Source organism: Aulonocara sp. 'chitande type north' Nkhata Bay, linkage group LG15 (assembly GCF_057382095.1).
Source record: "Aulonocara sp. 'chitande type north' Nkhata Bay isolate Kocher_YH1m ecotype deep benthic linkage group LG15, A_spYH_male_GT1.1, whole genome shotgun sequence".
Taxonomy (NCBI): domain Eukaryota; kingdom Metazoa; phylum Chordata; class Actinopteri; order Cichliformes; family Cichlidae; genus Aulonocara; species Aulonocara sp. 'chitande type north' Nkhata Bay.
The window spans coordinates 8128492-8151682 of NC_141358.1; the positions used below are offsets into that span (position 1 = coordinate 8128492).

General features: G+C 40.7%; 1 protein-coding gene across 4 annotated transcripts in view; it reads right to left on the reverse strand.

The window, feature by feature from the left end:
• itsn2a (intersectin 2a) overlaps positions 1-22923 on the reverse strand; it is a 46128-nt gene extending 23205 nt beyond the window's left edge. For 3 of the 4 annotated variants that reach the window (XM_086263781.1, XM_086263780.1, XM_086263779.1), the window contains exons 1-7: positions 22811-22923; positions 14381-14452; positions 5636-5728; positions 5472-5535; positions 4899-5074; positions 4593-4808; positions 1206-1299 (exon numbers count right to left, since the gene is read on the reverse strand). In XM_086263781.1, coding sequence (XP_086119907.1) covers positions 1206-1299; positions 4593-4808; positions 4899-5074; positions 5472-5535; positions 5636-5728; positions 14381-14387 — 650 coding nt within the window. In that variant the 5' untranslated portion in view covers positions 14388-14452; positions 22811-22923. Of the gene's footprint in view, positions 1-1205; positions 1300-4592; positions 4809-4898; positions 5075-5471; positions 5536-5635; positions 5729-14380; positions 14453-22708 lie in introns of all 4 variants that reach the window. The other variant, XM_086263778.1, reaches the window with a different exon arrangement.
• Positions 22924-23191: the final 268 nt, after the last annotated feature.

Below are 23191 nucleotides of genomic sequence, written 5' to 3' on the forward strand. Positions count from 1 at the left end.
GAAGCACTAAGCTATTCAAAACAATGAAATCAGATACTATTTGCGTTGTTTTCCAAACCCACTCAAAACACCATGAGGTGGACAAAGGATATTAGATATTCAAGAGGACTTGGCTGTCAGAGAAACTGCAAGAGGACCTTCCAAACCTCGGCTGATATTAAAGTACATCATGCCAAAACGGAGATGAAAGCTTCACTGGCACATAAGTAAAACTACAAACCCCTCTAGTCGCAGTCTTATATTTCATTTTAGACATGAGCTAAAATTCAATTTTGATTTCATTTTAGAAGTGAGCAGGCCAAAAACAAAGAAAAAACATCTATTCAGTGGGCACAAAACAGTATGAAATGACACACTATGAGATCATTGATGTGATGGCCTAATTCCCCTAAAGTCACCAGCTAAAAAAAAAAAACAACCCCCACATGTTTTAAGCTGCAGCAGCAATTTGGGCTTATTTCTGGTGACGAAGATTCAAGTAACTTATTTAACATTTTGTTTGCCTGTTTTATGTTACCTAATATCTTACCCTGAATAGGAATGACTGAAATGGGGACACAGTGGCTTATGGAGACCACAGGGACCAATGATCTACCTACCTTATGTCTAGGTGACTATAGACAGATGACTATATAACATTTACAAAAAAAACATTGTAGTTGCTCAGAAAAATAGTCATGACTAATAAACCTTCATAGCATTCTAAGCATTTAAGATCTATAATGACCTCGCCCATTGAGAATGCTTTTGGATTCCTGTTCTCTGACGTTTTCGACTCTAAACAAGACAACTTCCTGCTATTGCCATAACCCTCTAATTTCAAAATGTTTTTCCTGTACTCAGTGTTATCTGGGAGTTTCATCTCTGTTTGTGCTCTAATTCTCAACCCTTTCCTGCTGAAATCACGGCATGACTGCATCTGTCTGAGTGCTCAAACAAGCGTGTGTAGATAACAAACGGGATGTTTTAAAACCAGTAAACCCTAAATTTAACTGACATAAATATTTCTAAATTCGTCTTTCAGCATGACTTCACTTATGTAGTACACACATGCAGCATTGATCCGAATCTCCCGTTGCGCCACATCTCAAAGGAGCTCTACTGGATTGAGATCTTGCTTAGTTTGAAAGCATTTTCCTAGAGCCCAAGCACATCTTTATTACATGCTAATAACAGTTTAGTAATTTGCTCAGTAATAATCTCACCTGCTCGATCCCAGGTCGAGTAGAGAGTTGGCCTTTGACATGCCAGTGGACGGGGAGAAGGCCATAGGAGAGGAGAAGCCAGAGAGAGGAAGTCCTGTAAATGCAGTTGGAGACACTCTGTTAATGGTAAAATCTCCATTTGGGAAATTCAAAAGAATGTTTCAGTTTACACATGGTACTATATCCAGATCAATTTATGACATTCTGCGAACATGCAGACTGCTGCTGCCCTTGGTGGTACGTACGTCTAATCTTATCTGCTCATACTTTACAGTCGCTGCACACAGACCTCAACCAGCAAGGTTATTAACATCTGGGTAAGAGATTGTGGTTGGCTGCAACCACTTGCTAAAGAGAGTCTCAAGAGCTGTGGCACTGATATATTTTCATCAGAGAGGGAGAGAGAGAAAAATGGAGGAGGAACACCAAATAAAAGGCTAATCTCACACTAACTCTTATTAGATTGCTCATTTCACAGCCAGAAATCGTACTGGAACAGACTGAGTAAGATTAAAGAGAATGGCCACGGAACAGATGGAGGAGGTGAGAAATGAAGAGAACAGACTGAGATGTAAGACAAATCCAAACAGAAGAACTGCTAATGTATATATAACATATATGTTCCCACAGTTGATATAAATTAACTTTCCTATCTGAACTGCAGCAAACACTGAGTGTGTGAAAAGCTGCATCTCACACACACATATATATATATATATATATATATATATATATATATATATATCTATCTCGAAGAATCCATAGGTCCGTCATCCTATTCATGTAGCCCCTTCCGCCGGGGTTACTTGCGTAGTAGCATTCCAACAACGCCCTGTTTTCGTCTCTTGCCCACCGATGCCTTCTTGTTCCAGTAGCCCACTTTTCGCCAGGGTGCCCTGGTTCCTCAACACCTGACGCGGACCTTGTTGATCCGGGCGACGTCCGAGCCGGCATGCCTTCATATTTATCTGTCTCGCTCATGTCTGCGGTAGGCTTGCTTAGCATAGGGGGTCTAGCCTTAGGACCCTTACTGGATACAGACGCCCCAGGCAGGAATCGAACTTGCGATCCTCTGTTCCAAAGGCGTGTAGTCTAACCACTACGCTATCCAGCTGCAAGATCCGGGCCATCAACACGTACGCCCTGCCCGTGATCAGGTACCCTGCTGGGGTAATAGGCTGGCCAAAGGAGGAGATAGAAGCCACTGACATAAAGACAAGAAAGCTCCTTACCATGCATGGAGGGTTTCACCCCAAGTCCAGCACCCGGAGGCTGTACGCTAAGCGGAAGGAAGGGAAGGAAGGGGGCCGGGGACTGGTGAGTGTCAGCACCACAGTCCAGGATGAGACAACGAACATCCAAGAATACATTGGGAAGATGGCCCCAACTGACCGAGTGCTCAGTGAATACCTCAGGCAGCAGAAACCCAAGAAAGAGGAGGGAGACGAGGAACCATCATGGAAGGACAGGCCCCTGCACGGTATGTACCACCGGCAGATAGAGGAGGTGGCTGATATCCAGAAATCCTACCAGGAACATCTGTGCCGAGTATAACCTGGAAGTCCCGAGGTCAAAATGGGAGATGCCCCCAAGGGTGGTGGAGAATGACCGAGCTAAGATCCTGTGGGACTTCCAGATACAGACGGACAAAATGGTGGTGGCTAACCAACCGGACATAGTGGTGGTAGACAAACAGAAGAAGACGGCCGTAGTGATCGATGTAGCGGTTCCGAATGACAGCAATATCAGGAAGAAGGAACACGAGAAGCTGGAGAAATACCAAGGGCTCAGAGAAGAGCTCGAGAGGATGTGGAGGGTGAAGGTAACGGTGGTCCCCGTGGTAATCGGAGCACTAGGTGCGGTGACTCCCAAGCTAGGCGAGTGGCTCCAGCAGATCCCGGGAATAACATCGGAGATCTCTGTCCAGAAGAGCGCAGTCCTGGGAACAGCTAAGATACTGCGCAGGACCCTCAAGCTCCCAGGCCTCTGGTAGAGGACCCGAGCTTGAAGGATAAACCGCCCACAGGGGAGTGCTGGGTGTTTTTTTTTATATATAGACAGATATGCCTATACTAAATGCAAAGCATGCACGCATCACAAGACCAATATAAGACTTGAGGGAGTAGAAAGATAAGGTGCAGCTCTTTCATGTTCCAAGCGTAATCCTCACTGCTTTACTGCACCACTGAAGCTCAGGACATGAATAACTGACCCTTACACATAAAATATTAACAAATTAAATAAATAAAATCCTGTATGCACCATGCTCCATACTGTTCAACAAAAATCTAATCTCCCTGCAAAGCTGCTAAAAAAGCAGGAGCAAAGAAGTTGCAGATTTCAGCTTTATCAAAATACAAATCTGCGTATTTCATTTCACACGCAACCAAGTCATGTTACTGAATTACACCAAACATTTATGTTGGGTAAACTGGGGTTAGTTGATTAGCTGACAGGTGATTTTTGGTTTATTTATTTATTTTTACTTTGCAGAGAGCTGGTTTTGGTGAATCATCAGAAACATTTTCGGTGGTGAAGATGGTGGCGATACTTAAAAGTTTTGCAAGTATGCGTTTCAAAGTTGGAACATATTTGGAAATATGATTAGGCTAACATAGCTGAAACAATCTGATCATTTAAATGGATGCTCCTTATTAGAGCCATACTGATATATGATTTTTAAGACGATAACTGGTCATTTAAAAAGCCGATAATTCGATATAATTGTTTTTTTTTAAAACAAGTTTTTAAGTCACTTTTTGGCAAAATTACTGTTAGTCTTCAACACAGTCTAAATTATCTTAAGTCAACTTTCTGGTAATTTCTTTAAGTAGCCTTCAGGCTTTTGAAATTACATTCAAAGCTCTTCTTTGGACGACAGCTATCTTTTGTTCCATTCATAATCTATTTATGACAGGCTGCTAGTAACAAAGTGCATAAAGAGACTATTTAAAATTGTTTTTTTCTCATAAGTTCTAATAAATTAGTCAGGCTCTAATTTTTTTGGTACTTTGTTTTATTTTTGTGAAATGTAAAATCTTCCTACTATACTGGTTTGTTAATCAGCTTTTTGCTGAGTGTCATTTTTAAAGGAATTTATAATATCGGTTTATGCAAGCAATAAGTGCAATCAGGTCATGGGACCTTGTTATGCAATGTGCAAAGTTATGAGCAGATTACAACTGCAGTGGCTTTATTTGCTTGTGAACAAGATAACATTGATGTGTGTCACTGAAATATCGTCATTAAGTAAAATGAAATGAAATGGCTCTGGAGCATGACTCAATATCTTCAGCCTATGTTCACTTTTAGGCTCATTGCTGGAGCTAATCCATTGATCGTTATCTATTTTGTTTTGCCCAGAATGGTTCCCACTGCAGAACCAACCTGCGTTGTTAGGAACGAGTGGTGGGGTGAGGAGGGTGCCGTTGTGGAGCCCACAGTTTCCAAGCGGGGCGATAAGTGGCAGAGTCACAGGCGTTGGCAACAGGGGTTGCATTGAGGGCATGGGGGGGTTAACTGGGATGGGTGTGAGGATGGGCATGGCTGACATAGCTGACATGGATGACAGACCAATTGACAGGTTTGGCATAGAACCCATTCCTATATGGAGGAAACACACAAAAAAATCAATCATTTTGTAATTTTTTCAAATGCATAATTATCTAATTTTGGAGAAAAACATGCTTGTACCAAATCGTGCTGAGGAAGCGACGGTTGAACCGCAATTGGAAGCAGGAGGCTGCTTCATGACGACTGGCAAGGCGGAGGGCAAGTTGCGTCCTTGAAGTTTAAGTTTGATGAGCTTCATAGCAATGGAAAACTCCACTTTGTCCATTTTCCCATCACTGTCCATGTCGGCTAAGTTCCTAAAGGAGGGGAAGAAGAAAATCTGGAGTATGTAATGATCTGTGTGTAGCAAAGTGTACATTCCTATTTTTCTTTCCCTCTTTATTGAAACAATAGAAAAAAAATCACTGGGGACAAGGTTGTGGTGGGATTGAATTCCAGTCTCATTTCACACACACACACACACACACGCACACACACACACACACACAGAAAGCGAGTTCTAATTACAGGACGCCCCCGCCCTCTCTTCACTCACATAGTTTACTAGGTGTGGCAGGCTGTGAAGGAAATAAATGCTCAACAGGAAGCTGAATGCAAGCCAGTGTAACAAAATCTTGGACCTACTGACCCACTTGCTCCTGCTCAGCATTGAGTTGTGACAAGAACTTTGTCAAGTTGTCAGTCAGTGCTTACCAAATCTCAGCCAGGACAGAAGCAGGCAGGCCGGACTGCAGGAAGAATTTTCTTGCTTGTTCTCCTGCAGGTAAACAAAAAAAAAAAAAAAACATATGCAGCTCACTTACTGCTAATGACACAACCTCCCGTTAAACAGTCTGTTTCTTATGAGAACAGCCTACCTGAGATGTAACCGAGGACGGGGGAGAGGGTCTCAAACTGTTTGTCATGTTTCGCCCTCTCCTCGGGAGTAATGGCCCACACACTGGCTCCACCTGGACAAAATCAAGACACAGTTTTGGTATTTTAAATTCTAAACAAAAAGTGACATTAATGTTGTTGATGTGAGTCCAGCTGACACAAAATATAAGTGCTGGTAATAGCAGGAAGTCAAGTTTGAGTTCACAACCTATTTTTGGGCCTTGGCTCTTTAGTAATAATCTGAGTCTGCTTGTAACCCCTCTGCACAGGATGCATAACAGCATGCCAGGTTTGAATGGCAAACCTAAAGAGTCATCTAAATTCCTGGGTGCTGTACATTATAGTGTTTTTTAAAGATCTGAAGAAGTTAAATTATTTGAAAGGAAAATAGAAAAATAAAATTTGTTAGTCCATCCATCCATCCATTCGCTTCCGCTTATCCTTTTCAGGGTCGCAGGGGGCGCTGGAGCCTATCCCAGCTGTCATAGGGCGAAAAATTTGTTAGGCACCATCTAAATGATCAGTTACAAATGTTGTTTGCGTGGAGCTGCTTGAAAATCTTGTAATCTAATTTATGGCATCTAATATAGACAACAAATACACTTTCTATATAAAAGTACAAGCATACCAGAAAGGCACTATATCTCAGTATGAAAGAAAGTCACCCAGCTTCTCACATAAAATCGATTAATTCTTATTTTGCCTATACATCACTGCTTCATTAAACACTATTAAATCTGGACGAGTAGTTAGATAAACCTGTGGTCCTACAAATGCACAATATCAAGTGATGCATTGATGCGGTATGCTTGGTATAGCCCCCAGAACTTGGAAATAATCTGTAAGGAAGAAAAATGAACATAAAAGAAGAAAGCTCTACAAATTTAAGCTATTATGGGAGGGGAGTGATCCACCCGTCTCCACAAACAAATTCAAACACATTTAAAGTCAGCGATGGATCCCCGGGCAGATGCGCTAATACAAAATTCAGCTTAGTCTTTTATTCCTCTACCAAACCATACAAAATGTGTGCATAATTTCCAATCCAAATGAGATTTTCAGCTGAGATGAAAACTCTCTTAAGCAGCTCACGATGATGATTAATGTATAAAAATGTCCAGTCAGCTTTTTTTCACCCCAGCTGCACTCTTGCATATCTCAAGGTAAGTTGAGGGTTGGCCATGAATTAAAGATGAAGTCTGATGTGCTGTGTGACCGATTCGAAACTCAAGTCTTCCTCAATTTCACGGAACGACTTTTAACGGCGGGGGAGTGAACGATTATGTTCAAGGACAATAATCAATTCATCATAAAGGAAGAGCTTGAATCCATCCAACCATAACACAATCGGGACATATTTTACGCCTTCTCTCAAACTTCTTTCACGGAACTTGGAAGCTTTGAAGACATTTTGTGGCAAAGAACTGACGGTATGCACCGACGGCTCTCCCCTCATCGCAGCAACTGAACAACAGATGAAGATAAGGAGACAATGACAGATAATGAGCCTCGCAAGCGCGTACAGAAGGAGAGGGGTGTATAAAAGAAGTGACGCTAGGCTAATGCAGCGAATCTAGAAACAGGTTGGAATGGGAAACCGACACAAACACGACTCAACTGGGACAAACAAACTTTTTCGTGTTCTTTTTTAAGCTCATCACTCTCTGCTCGACAGATGCGCTTTCTTCGTGCTGACAGCTGTTACCATATTGATCACGGTGGTACAGACATAAAGCAAAATGTGCACCAAGATTTCACAAATAAATAAATAAATAAATAAATAAAGTGGGATCTAGTTTGGGAACGAAGGCAACATTAACTTGCAGTAAGGATCACGATCAAACCCGTTTTCTCACTTTTATAATAAAAATAGCTCAAACCAGAAAATGCTAGAGTCTCAAAGATAACAATCAACTTCTTATTGTTATATTAAATATAATAATATTATATTATTATAGTAAAAGGAGAGAAATATTGAAAGACACCTCAAAATCTAATCACTCTAGTCGATTATAAAATATTCAAACAGACAAAAACTGTCTTTTCAGAATATTAGTATAAAAAAAATAAATAAAAAAAAGGTCTTTTGAGCGATTACGGGATCCTGTCTTCAGAGACATGGCTTCCAGGCTCTAATTTATTCAAGTGCTTCAGGAAATACCACCCTGCCCATGATGGAGCTTCCACTCTAGCTCTAACCCAAACAATCCACTGACCTTTGCTTAACATACTTCATATACAGAAGACTGACACAATGGAGTGTAGAGCTTCAGTAACAGCACGCTACGTAGCCAGAAAATGAAAGTAGAGCAACTTTAGAGTTAAGAGCAAGAAGATCCAATGTCTTTTTCTAAAAGTGGGAGCAGATACAATCAAACACTGATAATGGTTTGTTTGTTTGTTAGGAAATATTCTAGCCAAACCTCTGATATGGTTTCAGTGTCTACACAAACCGCCCGAAACCACCACCAGCAACACCTGTTAAGGTGGACGCTTTCCCCCCGATAAAGCCAATGTTAGCAGCACACAGCGGCCGACCCACTTTTAGCCACCGTCAGCAAAATGCTGCCATGAAAAGGAGAAAGTAATTAATCTCTCACAGAGATGTGAGTATTCTTCACATTGTCTCATTGGCTGTGAAAGCCCCCATTTGAAGCTATTGTAGGTAAGAAAAGGAAGGCGAGATTTAGCACAGTGCCACTGGGACATGTAGCTCGCATGGCCACATCCACAGGCCTGTCAGTCGATTCAGTCTGTGTGTCAGTGAGGGCTGAATGCTATGTGAGTAAGTGGGGCACTGCAAAGCTTCTTACACAGCCATGACCGAATCCATAGGGGTCTTCTGTGGCTTGATACTTATACTGGAAACATGTGGCCACTCGGTATGACTCCTGATAAAAAGATGGTACAGTTACGATTTACTAGTATACATAACCTGACACTGAACACCACAGGGTTCCACACTCTTGATACATATTCACAGTATTTGCAAATTTCAGGCACTTGTTATGAAATGTGGATTGGGTATGTAAGGATTTTACACTAATTTGATTGAATATGATTTATGCTTTTAATAAGGCCGTACAGTACTGAGTCACCCTCGTTTCTTTATATTTTATTGGGGAAATGAGAAATGTGTGCAGTAGTTTCATTACGTAAGGCATAAACAGACAATTCTAACATGGCACGCTTAGGCTGTCAAGGTTCTGGGTCATTCTGACCCAGCATCTTCTTTTTCTTGTGTTTTTGTATTATTCTGTATTATGGTTTAGGTTCTGATTCCTTAGTTGTGCTGTTCTGACTATTATTATTATTATCCTTGTGTTAGTGTAGTTCGGTGTCTAGTCTGCGCCTGCTGTGTTTCCTGTGTTACTTTGAAAGTCCGTGTCTCATGTCAGTGTGTCTAGTTTTGCTTCCCTTGTCTTGTTAAGTCTGATTTCTCCCAGCTGCGTTTCCCTCCTGTCTCCCATTTCCTGATTACTCCAGTGTGTATTTAAGCCCTGTGTCACCTCGTTAATGTACGTTCACACCCTCATACCTGGCTGTGTGTTGTGTCTGCCTGTTAAACCTTGTTGTGATTCCTAGCGTATTTAGTTTTCTGTTCTTTTGCTGTCCAGCAATAAAAGCTGCACTCTCAGTTTAATTTTGCTGTCTTGAGTCGTGCACGTTGGTCCTCCACTCCTGCCTGCTGCACACAGATCATGACATAGGCAAGCTTTCGTGCAACATTTTTAAGTAATTATCAAGAGGAGTTGTCTGGGACTTTAAAAAGCACTTTTGTTGGTGTTGGCTGCCTTTTGTTCATTTCTCTGTCACGATTAGTCCACACTGCATCATGTTGAAGTCCAGGCTCAAACTATGACTGAGCCTTCACCAGCTTTTACAGAAGACTGTAGACACTCAGTTTTACCGCTCTCATCTGACCTCCTCTGCACATACTGACAAAAATTCGAAGCAAAAATCCTCATTTGGATTCATCACTCCATCAGACCTGCTGACACTGATTTTCCAATGCAGTCTGGTTCTTGTGTAATTTGGCATACTTGAGCCTTTTCTCTCCGTTTCGCTTCCTTAACAAAGTTTTCTTGACAGCCACCCTTCCACTGAGACCAGTGAGGCTTGAGTGAAGAGTACATGGATCAACAGAAGAGTCAGACAATTTTCCCCAATTTATCAAGGACATTTATCAAGAAATTAACTTTTAGATGCCGTTCGTCTGCTGTAGTTTTATAGGCCTACAAATGCACACCATGCTGACATATGCCAGGTTTTCAGCTAACACCTATTTGGGAATCACCTTGTTGGTGCAGAAAAACTATTTTATGCCTGTCACTGTGTCATCTCTGACATTTTTCACAGATTCAACTCAAGTCTGTAATGTGTAGACACAACACTTGTTCATAACTTGAATTAGGGGCCTTTTTGTGATTGAATGATTCATAGGTCAGTTTTAAGCAAGTAGTCAAGTAGAAGAACTGGACTGAAAAAGAGACAAAAAGCAGTCAATGTAAAAATAAAACATTTAAAAAGACCTTCAGAAAGCCTCAAGAGCACTTTAAAAAATTACAATAAAGTCTGGCTCCTTGGAAGCAAAATATATAGAAAAGAGGGGTTGCTCAGTGTTATGTACTGCCATGACTGAGTCAGCCGGTATCAGTGTGAGTCAGTGTACTGTGTTGTCTTCTATACCTGCCAGTAGCAGGTAATAGCAGGTATTTTCTTAATTTAATGACAACAAGAAGTTTTTGAAAATCTACCTTCAGACATTATTGAGACCAAACAGAAAAAAAAAAAAAATCACGTCCCTAACTCTTACGGAACAGGATCCACAGCAACATCATCTACAGACTTTATTAAACCAACAGTACCACGGCTCACCTACTCAGCCGCCTTTACCTTGTGTGCTTTCACTTCCCTTTGTCAGCCTGTGTGCCGTTGTCTAGGTGGCTGCTAAATCCTAAGGAGACGCTCGAGTCAATACCCCAAACACCCAGCTCTCGTACTCCGAGGGAAACCACATCACTGCTTTTATAACTATTTACATATCAAACACCTCACCCGGGGAGGACAAGTTGATGGTTCAGATAACTGCATTGGATCAACAGTCTCTGCAAAGCTTCGGTGTACGCACAAACACGCACTTCTCCTCTACGACTGTTGCATAAAATTCACCTGTTTTTAAAATTCACTGACTAATGACTGTGCAAATGCCTCATTGCAGGCTCACTGTGTTAATGAGAGTGTAATAGCGCAAATAGCTCTGCCTCCCATATAATATGTTCCCTCGGAGGAGCTCATCATATACCGATTACATGTTTCTTGATTCTCCCCTCCGTGCCATTCAGCTGGATGGGATTAAAGCGCAGAGAGAGGGTAGTTGTGCGTTTTGGTGCTCTGTTAGACTGAAAAATTAGGTGTGTAGATAAGACGCACACGCAGACACACACATTCCCTCTTAGGGGTTTTCCACAGAGGGCTTTGAGGAACGGTAACTATGTTCTGCGATCAAAGGATGAAGACAAAACACACAAACACACACAAACACTACTGAGAACTGTGGTTCACAGAAAGGGCAAAAACGCTGAATCACCTTCAACTCGGAACAATAACAAAGACAGACACACAGAAAGCAGCTAGATAGACTTTCCTGTCATTTTTAATGTGCTCTTGAGCCTTTTCTAGAGCAGAAGGTCTTTTAAACTTTTCTTTCATTCCACTGCTTTTTCTCTTCTTCAATCTAGTCCTTGTACCGGACCACTTTCACAGGAATGTTTTGTTTTTACTTGTTTTTTGTTTGTTTTTTATTTGTTGTTTGCCACCTAACACTGATGTATGAATCACTGAATCACAAAAAATGGCCCCTAACTCAAGAGATGAACTAGTGTTGTGTCTACACATAATAGCCAACCTAAAACTATCTAGATGAACAGCATCTAAAACTCATGTCCTTAAGAAATAGGAAACACACCAGGCAAAGACCTGACAGATACATCAACCCCTTCAGCTGATCCATCTACAGTTCACTGAAGAAGGGTGGCTGTCAAGATGTCATTCTTAAGGAAGGCTAACAGAGAGGAATGGGTATGAGGCTGAGGTGTGCCAAAATATACATGAACTGGACTCTGGAGTGATGGTTCTGAGGGAATCAAGAAAGGCAGAACATGGATTGTTTACATTAGGGCTGCAATGATTCATTGAGTATTTCGAATAATTCGATTACAAAAAATTTTCGACACAAATTCTCTGCTTCAACATTTTGTTTAATGAACGGTGGAAGATGACCTTTAAAAACTTTACTGGGAAAAAGTGAGCACCCATCAACAAACTCTGACTAGAGAAAAAAACCCCCAAAATAGCCAACTCAGTAGCTGCTCCATCCGCTGTCACGCTGTCATCCACAGTGAAAAATCTGCAGTAATCCTCCAGAAGCTGTATTAAAATATGCAGATGAACTTTTAACTTGGTCTGACACCAAATTAAATTATAAAGTTTGCTGAAAGCTGACGGCAGCCATCCTTTTTTACATGGACTCGAACAGGGGTGAGTCTAAAGGGGGGCATGGTATGCACTAGACCATATTTATTTCAAGGGGTTATAACATTTTTAGACTGAAAGTGAATTTCTATAAAATACTCTCTCAATTAAATTGTGTTAATATTTAAAGATATAAAAATTAAAGTTTTTTCGCAGGCCAATAAAAATGTCCATGGGCCAGTAAAACTCTGAGCCTGAGGGATTTTAGGGTGGACACTGAATTATTGTTAATATTAATTAAGGTCTACACCATCATACTGTCGTGTTTCGTGTTTTCAGCAGCACAAAAACGTTGCATCAAAGCACAGGGCCAATTTCAGAACACTGATATGTTCGCTTCTCCTCACTATAGCCACCACATTCTCCTTTAAAGGCTTGCAAACACTTAAACATGCAGAAACACACGTACAAAAACTCAAAAGCTTTCCAAGAAGTCAAAGTGAAGATGAACTTTTTATGACTTAGTTTTGATTGCACATGTATTTTATTTGACTTTACTTTAGAGTATTTATACATTTTTGCATTTAAGAAAATGTTTTCTTAAAAAAGAAATTTTCATATGGCACAAGGGGGGGGGTTGACAGATGAAACAAAAAACACTCAAATTTCTAAAATGAAAACAATAATCAGGATATTTTAAAAGTATTTTTTCTGTTTTGAATATTTACTATTGCTCAATAATAAGACAAAAGTATTTCTTATCCGATTACTCGACTAATCGATGGAATAATCATTAGATTAATTTATTACTAAAATAAATGATAGCTGCAGTCCTAGTTTACAGCCATCTGTAAAACATGGTGGAGGCTCCATCATGGTTTGGGGCTTTATCTGCAGCAAGTGTCCTGTGCTGAATTTGACGTCGTATCATGTGGAGCGCACCACAGTATTTGTGGCAGTTCTGATGCTCAATCATCAGAAAGTTTATTTTGTTCATGTGAAGTAGTGTTTTCAAAGGGAGAAACAGTTTGTCACTCATCCAAGTGACTTCTTCAGTCTCAGCTGACTGCAGGTTTTCCCAACCTTACAAAGAGTACATTTGCTGTGATGTCAGTTTCTTAATCATTAATATGCAAATTGTCACAACCACTGATCATTGATGAATGGCCATGAGTACCATTCACCATGTTAATGAATATACAGGATATACAGGATCTGCTGCTGCTGATATCTTGGGATGAGAAATCAAACAGAGATTATGAAACTATTTTACTATCTTTTAATTCAGTCACACTTATTTTGAAAGAACCATTTTACAATTACATTATCTTTTTTTTTTTTTAAAAGCTATCATTTCAAGCTTATTAACTTTTGTTTTTACCTTAAACACTGAATTTCCATGTAGGTTTGCACGTTTCAATAAATCACTGCAACTATTTTCCACTTTCCTAGCAAAATATAAAGAAAGGACTGGCAGCTCTAGGCTTTTGCATAGTACTGTATAGTGAACCCAGTGTCCTCCACAGAGAATGAAGTCCCAGTCCCTTTGTATCTGGTCAAGTTTCTGGATCGCTACTCCAACTGTGCATGCATCTAAGTCCACAGAAATCACTTCTTTGAAACTGATGGGGTTTATAAAGATACAAAAGTCAAAGTCAGAACCAAAGCAAGACAGCAGAGTTAGTCTGGAGCGCTAAACAGGCTGCTGCTGAAATGCCTGTTTTGGTTTGACGTGCAACTACAGTGCATATAAACACCTTTAAAATTAATGAAGACAATCCTGCCATATTACTTTAGACTGACCCTCTTTCCAGCAGGGGTTTGTACAAGCTACAGCTCAATAACTTCCCCCCCAAAAAAGTAGGATTAAAGATGGTTTTACTTAAAGCCTGAGCCTTGTCTCTGTTTGCAGATCAATATCCCATTAACATGATTTCACACCTCACACGTTACAGTCAAAACAAGCAGTCACTCGTAGCAAAAAAAAGGAGTTCAAGCTGACCAAAGCACAAAGCAGATGCGCTCGAATGTTCGGTCTTGGCAGGAGGACGGCCAGAGGGAGAGATTAAAGTTTAGAAATGAGGCATAACACAAACAGCCGCTTATTGGTCTCAGACCTTTTTCTGCCCTTTAAAGTAAATTCCAGCCCTCATTATTGTCTCAGCAGAACCACAGATCTGCCTAGCATAGACAGAGATGTTATGAGCTCAAACACATGTCCAATAAAGACAAAAAAACCAAAGTGTTCTTACCATTCATGGTTGCAGGTGGAAAGCACGGGCAGAGAGGGAAGTCCTCTACTCAGCTGGCAAGCCCTCAGACATCTGCAGAGAAAGAGCGAGAGAGAGAGAGAGAGAGATGTGAGTGTGTTATGTGTGCATTTGAGCGTGTGTGTGTGTGTGTGTGTGTGTGTCACGAAGCAAGGGGGGTATAAGTGAGGAATGCAAGCAATGCAAGTGTGAATGGGGAAGACGGCAGAAATGATACACATCCATGCAGGAGCAAAAAAAAAAAAAAGGGAAAAAAATCAGCTCCTTGTTAACAAAGCAAGGAAAGCAGAGTGAGTGGCCAACATGGTGAGGGATGACAGAGGAGGGGAAGAGGCAGAGGAGAAAACGAAAAGGATGGGGACCAAATAACAGAGAAGGCCTACAGACAATGCCAGCACGGAGCAGTACACAAGAAGAGGACAGACAGCTGAAGAATAGAACTGGGGGAAGAAATGATAGTGGTCTGGGAGAAAGGCTGCTTTTATTACTGCCTGCTCTGAGATTACAGATGGTGACTGTAGTTTGGAAATCTTGATGTATCAGCTTGTTTATTTTGTCTGTGACATTTTGCTTTCTATGTATCTCGTTTGTATACTATGTAATAATACAAATTTCTGGACCTTAATAAGGCGTATGGATGCTCTTAGACAAATATTTGTGTTTTACTGAGATAAATATAGATATATGACTCTAATAAAGCAAGTACAGTTTGAAAACAATAAGAATTTATCACTGTTTGGGTGCAGTCAGCATCTAAAGTGGTATGCCAACAGGGAGCCTGGCCCATCTGATGAGATTAATTGTTGGGATCTTTGGCATAGTCCCAGGAGCAGATAAGCCCATGCAGGTAACATGGAAAACTAGCTTTATGTGTAAGTGGTTTGATCCACTCATAAACACTGTTTGTGTAAGGCATGTTTGGAGGACTAAAAGTTAGGCTTTCAAGTAGGGCTGTTCGATATAACGATATATATCGGATGCTGATATGAAAACGTCTATCGGCAATATTTTTTCATTGTTTTGATGGTCACTGCAGAATTTATTTCTTAAAGTTCTCTCTTTCTCTTATATTTAATATAACCACACTATGAACGAACAAGCGACTGTTTTTATGCGACGGTAAAACCATCGCATGGCTCCGCCGTCCGCTTGTTTATTTTCCACATAAACCTTTCACAATAAAGCTGAAGATCCTGTTGAGATTTTTCAAAATAAACTGAATCACGTGAAATAGTATGCACAGTGTTTACAGATGAGAAGCTAAAAAGAGCCGTCAGGTGCTAACAAATAAACCTTAGAACAGGCCAAAAAAAATTGCGGCCGTTTCAACTTACCGTATGTCTAAAAATGTATAGTAAATGTATGCAGTTTGGCCTGCATCGGTCAATCACTCGACTCCGGGTACAGGACGCCCAGCTGAAAACACTTGACACAAGTCAAGTTGCCCGAGATTCACAGAATTTACAGACAATGTAGAATTTTTGTGATATATATCGTTGTCGGGACGATAAATGTGTTATATCGGGATATGAGATTTTGGTCATATCGCACAGCCTACTTTCAAGCCTATGAAACCAGCTGCTAAGCATGGTGGTGTTAGCATCACGCTCTGGGCTATTTTGCTGCCACTGCTACTGGTACAATGCACAAATTTGATGAAATAATGAAGAAGGAGGACTACGTCCAGATTCTTCAACTTCACCTGAAATCAACAGCTTCACCGACCCCACCATATTGAAGGTTTTTATACTATACTTCAAAGCCAGGTCTGTGTTAGAAAACAATAATTAAAAGCCCCAAATTACCACGACATTCAAGCTTATTTTGCATATAAACCACACCTATAGGTAGCAACTCTTTCAATCTTGTTGTTAAGATTCTGTTAGCCGCTCCACTTCACTCCATCCATTTCCTCTCATTTCTCTTTGCGTGCCTATAGCTAACAGGCAGTGTTTCTCCTCATCACTTTTGATTCTTGTCAGGTCTAAGCAATCTCCTTTTTTGCTTTCACTAAGTCCTTCCATCACAACTTTTTCCTCACTTCACCCCTCCCTCTGTCTTTTTTTATTTCAACTCCTCTATTTCTTATTCATCGTTCATTGAAACGTATCTCTTATGATTCCCACATAGTTTCTTTCCACTCCTACTCCCCTTCCGTTCTTATTACACTATTGCTCCATCATTTGCTTCCCTGTTTTTGTGTGAATTCCTGGAGGGGAGACTGTGGCTATCTTGTAGTATAAATCACTGTCTGTACATGCCGGCACTGCCAATTACTTAAGAGCAATGAACAGCCCACTGAGGCTTATGCTTCGGTATATTTCGAGTGTCTGCGCCAGCGGCTCCGTGCAAACCCGCGCATATACAACATAGGCAACAAATAATTCACGCGCACTAGCAAACAATACTGACATTTATGAACTAAATTCCCAATTTTATGAAAAAAATACCAACTAAAATAGAAACACAGGAAGCAGTTACAGGAAAACAATTGTTTTATAGTGAATGGAGGCTGACACAAACTGTCTTCTGGGGATGAGTGATGATATAGATTTTAGGGAGTAAAATAATGGGGCTAATCTTCAGCAATGGATTTCACAAACTAGCTCCTTACGGCATGTTAAACAGTACAGTCAGAGTACGATCATCTTTTTCTGCATCACACTCTGCAATAGAATGGTCTTCGCATCAGTGCATTTCAGATAACATATACACACCAATATTTGTCAGTTCTATCAAAAGCAGAAATATCGAATTAACAAAAGAATTCATATTCATGTATCAATGCAGAAGTTATTTTTTGTCATTTATTTGTATGCTTGTAAGTTTTCTACAAGGGCATTTAATTAAATATCTGGATGCAATGCAAGAAATGTCTTACAGTTAGATCTATAACTAAAAGTCAGAGTCAATGTCATCGTCAGTTTTGCAATATGTACAGGACTAACACAGAATCGAAATCCCATAGTGTACAAGAGAGCTATGGAAGTATGAGAAACAGATAAATATGAAGCATGCAAGATTGTGTCGAAATATTATTAAAGCTATACACATTACTGTAGTTCTTTGTATAAAAATATGCGAGTATACATGTATTTTGCACATTACTGCCATCTATGTACAGTGTGCAAAATAAGGGACCATATCAATATGAGACTGAATGTGTATTTTACATCAAACAAACAATATGTAATTTCAGCTTTAATTAAAGCGCATTGCAAGCGTACCGCATTAGCTATTTAAGAATTACAGCCATTTTTATACACATTTCTCTGAGCCTTAACAGTAATTGGATAAATCGATAGGTAGATCTGGAGTTGATTCCACTTGCTGAACTTGTATTTGGTAACCATTCAGTAAAAGTATGAATATGAGGTCCAGAGAGACATCAGTGCAAGTGAGGGAGGCTATCATTAGGCTGGAAAACCAGAGACAGATAGCAAGAATCAACAATCTGGTACATTCTTAAATAGAATGAATGCACTGGTTAGCTCAGCAACACCGAAATGCCTGAAATACCACAGAATTATTTCCATGGTTCTCAACAACTTCACAACAACTTACAGTACCAATGCAAGAACACTCTCAGGGAGGCACAAACTCCATAAACAACCAAGTGTTTCTCACACCAAAAAAAAAGGATATTGTTCAATGGTCACTCAGTCAACACAACACAGCATACTCTTTAGTTACTGAAGTTGAAGCTGAATACAGAGGCCGACAAACAAGCAGCAACTGAAGGTGGCTCCAGTAAAGGCCTGATAAAGTATCTTAAAGGACCACACACAGCATTTGGTGATGCCCGTGGGTTTTAGACTTCAGACAGTTATTAACTGCTAAATATTCTCCAGCAATCCCCATATTTAAAATTATTTTAGTTGGACCAATTTCTTTTGAGTCTCTAAAAATGGGGGACCGTGCTTTTGCTAAATCCATTAAAGATAAAAGTCTGCACTTTAATCAAATGTTGATTATTTGACTTAAAATCCAGTGTAGTGGTATACAGATGCAAAATTACAACAAAGAATATGTGTCATTGTCCAAAAACATATGGACCTGACTGCAGCTTGTTCCACAAGCCTGAACATGACAACCCACGGATTGTGTGGGAAGTTTTATTTAACAAAACCCCCCCAAAAAACGAGATATAGTCTAGATATTATATTCTGGCACAAACTGCCTGTACATAGAAAATGCAGCTCGCCTTTACCGCAACACATTGCGATTAAGCTTATAGAAACACATTGTGCTGTACTTGCATGCCTCTTTTCAGTTCAGTGACTTTCTGGAGCCTCTGTTCCCTATCTATGACTCATCTTTGCTGGTGTGTGGATTCAAGCATCAAAATGATGATGCAAATTATGTTCTTTGGAAAGAAAGAAAGAAAGAAAAGAACAGAAAGCAAATACATGGACCTCTCTTTACACCCAGTAAAGATTTACAGTGCTCAGTCTCCCACTTCACTTGAAGTGATCTCACTTTTCCTTGTTGTTGCCATCTGTTGAAACTGTGTGGCTAACTCATCACCATGTACTAAAACCTCATCAGTGTCTCACCCGAGATGAGGTCCTATAAGTAATGAAATATTTTCTTAACACATATATACACAGAAAGTTGGCAGTTTGCTCATCTATGTGTATGTGTCTCTGTGTGTGAGTACATGTGCACTAGTGGAAAAAGTAATGTCTTCAAAGTATTCTATGCAATCTTCTAAGAAAAACTAAGTATCCCTCATGATTAGGGATGCCATAGTGATCTGGTGCTTAGCACTGTTATTTTCATATGCAGTCTGGTTGCTGCCTTTCTGTGTGGAGTTTATTCTATCCAGGTACTCTGGTATCCTCCCCAGTCCCATACACAGGGTTAGAGTAATTAGTGAATCTAAATTGGCCACAGGTGTGAATGGTTGTCTTTCTCCATATTTAAGCCCTGTGACAGAATGGTGACCTATCCAGGGTGTCCCCTGCCTCTCTCTACCTATGACAGCTAACATAGACTCCCCTAACTCATTTGTTTATTCACAGCACCTTCAATGTCCCACTACAGCATTTGAACCAGGTTGAGTTCTGGACTGGGCCACGACTGGGCCATCGCAACACCTTGAATCTTTTCTTTTCAGCTGCTCTGCTGTGGATTTGCTGCTGTGCTTGGGATCACTGTCCTGCTACATTAGTCAAAATTCAGCTGTCAGACAGATGGACTCCCATTTGACTCTAGAATACTTTGGTATACAGAGGAGTTCATGGTTAACTCAGTGACTGCAAGGTACCCGGGACCTGTGGCTATAAAATAAGCCCAAATCATCACCCCTGCACCACCATCCTCGACCATTGGTATGAGAGGTTTGTGCTGATATGCTGCGTTTGGTTTTCTCCAAACATGGTGCTGTGCATTATGGCCAAACATCTCCACTTTGGTCTTGTCTGTCCAAGGAACATTGTTCCAGAAGTCTTGTCTAGTCTAAGCAATACTGCCATATTCCTTTTAGAGACTTTCTCCAGGCAACGCCTCCAAAAAAATCCATACTTCTACAGTCTTTTTCTAAGTGTACTCTCACAAACGTTAACACCTAACATGCTAACTGCGGCCTGTATGGTCTGAGATGATGTGTCACTGTGTTAACAAACAACTGAACTGCCAAAACGTCTGCCTCAGAGGTGCTCACACTTGATGATCATCAGTTAATCAAGTGCATTGGATTAGCACCACCTAGCTGCTTCTTACCCGCTTAAATGCTCTTAAAGGATGTACTTAGATTTTCCCAGGACTGCACAGAGTCCTGTGCAAACTTTCTTTTTCACATGGCTCTATGCTATTTGCGTGTACCTAACACTTCCATGTGCAAACATGTATAGGCCTTTAGCAGAGTTTCATCCACCCTTATACACAACCCTGTACCCTGAGGTGTACCTGGTGTCAAATATAACAATATCTCCCGTTGGCTAGGTTAGAGAAGAGACTCCACTGTTTAAACAGGACATGCTATATCCTGGATGACAACGGCACTGAATCAACAAAAGAGGAAAGAGGACACCCTCTACATCAACAGTGACTGTACCTGCACAGGTTCACAACAAAATGGTACACTGATTGAAGTCCCTTGGATGTCTGAAAATAACTTTAAAATGTCATTATGCGTCTTTGATTTGATTTACCTTGCAGCTCGGCCCCTGCTGGTATGGCAGATGTAGTGGAGAGAAACACAGTCATCTCACAATGCTACTTCAAATCATGCCAGATCCCCGAATGAACTTTTGGACACGAAATACTACAAAAATAATCATAACGGAAAATAAACCATTAAAAATTTGAGCATAGAACAAATTACTTTGCAGCGCAAGTTTAGTTCTAGTTTTGGCGTCTTTAAGAAGCAAATGAAGAACAAATGGCACATGCTATTTTCATACTTACACAGGTTGATGTTGCAAAGCCAGCAGTTGCAAAGCTAGCCTTGATGTTACACTGATGTTTAAAAATAACATTGCATTAAGCATTTTGAAAGTTTCTAATATGAGGAATAAGACATAAATCCTTTAAGGGCCAGCAGTGCTGAGGAACAAAATGAATCAAAGAACCTTTGACTCAGCCCAGCATGCTGATTGACACCTGTGTGCACCACACTGGAACGGTCTGACGTGAATATCAATGTTTCGGCCTGTGTGCGCGGAGTGTGTCCAACACACCCTCCTCACACAGAGGGGGACCCTGTTCTAGCGGACACAGCCCAGGAAGCTTTGCGAAGCCTGAGGAAGAAAGAAGCCTGTGTGCATGCGTGTGTCCTGTGTGCATGTGCTGGGATTTTCCTCCTATTCACAAGAGAGCAGACACACACAAGCGCACACATGCCACACACCTTCCCCCCAGTGGGCTGCAGGTGAAAATTGGGGACGCTTCCGACAGAAGAATCATTCTAATCCTTTTGGTACGTTTATGGGTCAGCTCAATGAAATGATTCACCTTTTTTTTGTTAACTTCCTGTACACTCCCCCCACCCCCGAAGTGAAAAACACACACTCAGCAGTACCTCCAACCTCACCTTCTTCCCCACATACTTAAGACACAATAATAATAATGCCAAATTAACCTCAATACAGCATCCATGCCACTGTAACTGCTATATGAGAATGGACTCTGAAGCACATCAGGTTCCTCTTTCACCACACCAGCGAACACGCTGGTGTATTGTACACTTATGTGAACGTGTGGATATTACGCAACGCTTTGAGTCTCGGCAGGTGGATATGCAACAGTCCCTTCTGGGATAAAGCACAGATGTCACAGAAATTGCAGTCACATGGACTTTGCCACTTCAGCAAAGAAAGTCTCCTCGTTCTGTTTTCACCGAGGGCAGCAGAACACACACATAAACACACGCACACACAAAGCAATCTCTATAATTAGTCTTTGCTGCAGTGATTCAACACGTACGTGCATAAACATCCAAAGCTGCCCCAGTCATCTCATATATAAGAATGGAAATTCACACCTTTGCTCAACTATTAAACAGCTGATGACACTTTTTTATATCAGGAAAAATAAAGATAACAGACGCATTTGACGGGCTTCGAACCGGAGGCCCTCCTCGTGTTATATTTTCCATCTTTTAACGGAGGAAGCGCCAAATGTAAGTCACCTTTTAGGGAAATTGCTGGTCCTAAGAAGGTGAGCACAGACACCCAGCAGACCGTTAAAGTGACTTTGAGAAATATCACATAGATTTTCTCCCTCAGGTTAAACACAGCAGTGATTTTCAGCATGTTTAATAGTCACAGGGAAGCATGTCATTTCCTTTAAGTAGTACCTGAGGGAACACAGGAATAACCTTTGGAGTTACACCTTTTATCATAAAAACAATATGCCATTCCCTGATTGTTGTTGTTGCACATAGTATATATATTATCAGACAGTATATATCTAATAATATACATAGATAATTATATTATCTTGAAAAAAAGACTAGTAATTTAGAGCCTAACTCTATTTTGACTGCTTTAAAAAATGAATTTCTCTTTAAATCCAGGTTAGTTTTCCTTTTCCTCTTCTCCGCCTTATTCAAACAAGCAAAATTAATGAGTAAACAGTGAAAAGATCTGAAGAACCAGTTTTCAGCCATATGGGGTGCTCTTCATCCATAACGCAGACAAAAGACTGGCACTAGTGGCTCAGAGACAGGTTTGAGAGCTCCACATATTTTCAGGATGAAACATTAACAATGGGCTGTACTGCAGGTAGACAAACCTCGTTGTTAATACGCTGCACTGCCTCGCCTTTTTAAATGCTGGGTTTAATAAAGCAGGACATCCCACTTACCTTGAAAGAACAGGTAGAGGGGAAGAAAATCTTCAGCGACAGTATCCAGCAAGTCATGCATTTTGTTCGGTATAAGCGTGGGAATGATTTCTATTCTTTTACCTGTTGCGGTAGAATAGCGGTGCTGATCGGCATCCAGGGTGACGATCCAGCTACTGAAGAGGGGAGGATCGATCCAGCAGCCGGGCGGGTGTGGACTGGAAATGGGCGTCTTCAGTTCCAAGAGTCAAGCTACGCGGAAGTGCGCGGAAGACTTCCGGCTTTGTCTTTCAAAAATAAAACTCAAAAGGGAACGAACTACTGTTCAACTCCTTCAGATGTACAGTGCTCTGAAAAAGTTTTAAGTATATTTTTCTGGGAGAATGTGAAAGAAGTAGAGAGATTTATGAAAACGTACATAGACACATAGAAAAAGAGAGGCAAAAACCACCTTAATGACCACCTTCTATTGACGCTTTCTTGTCATTTCTTTAATAATAATTA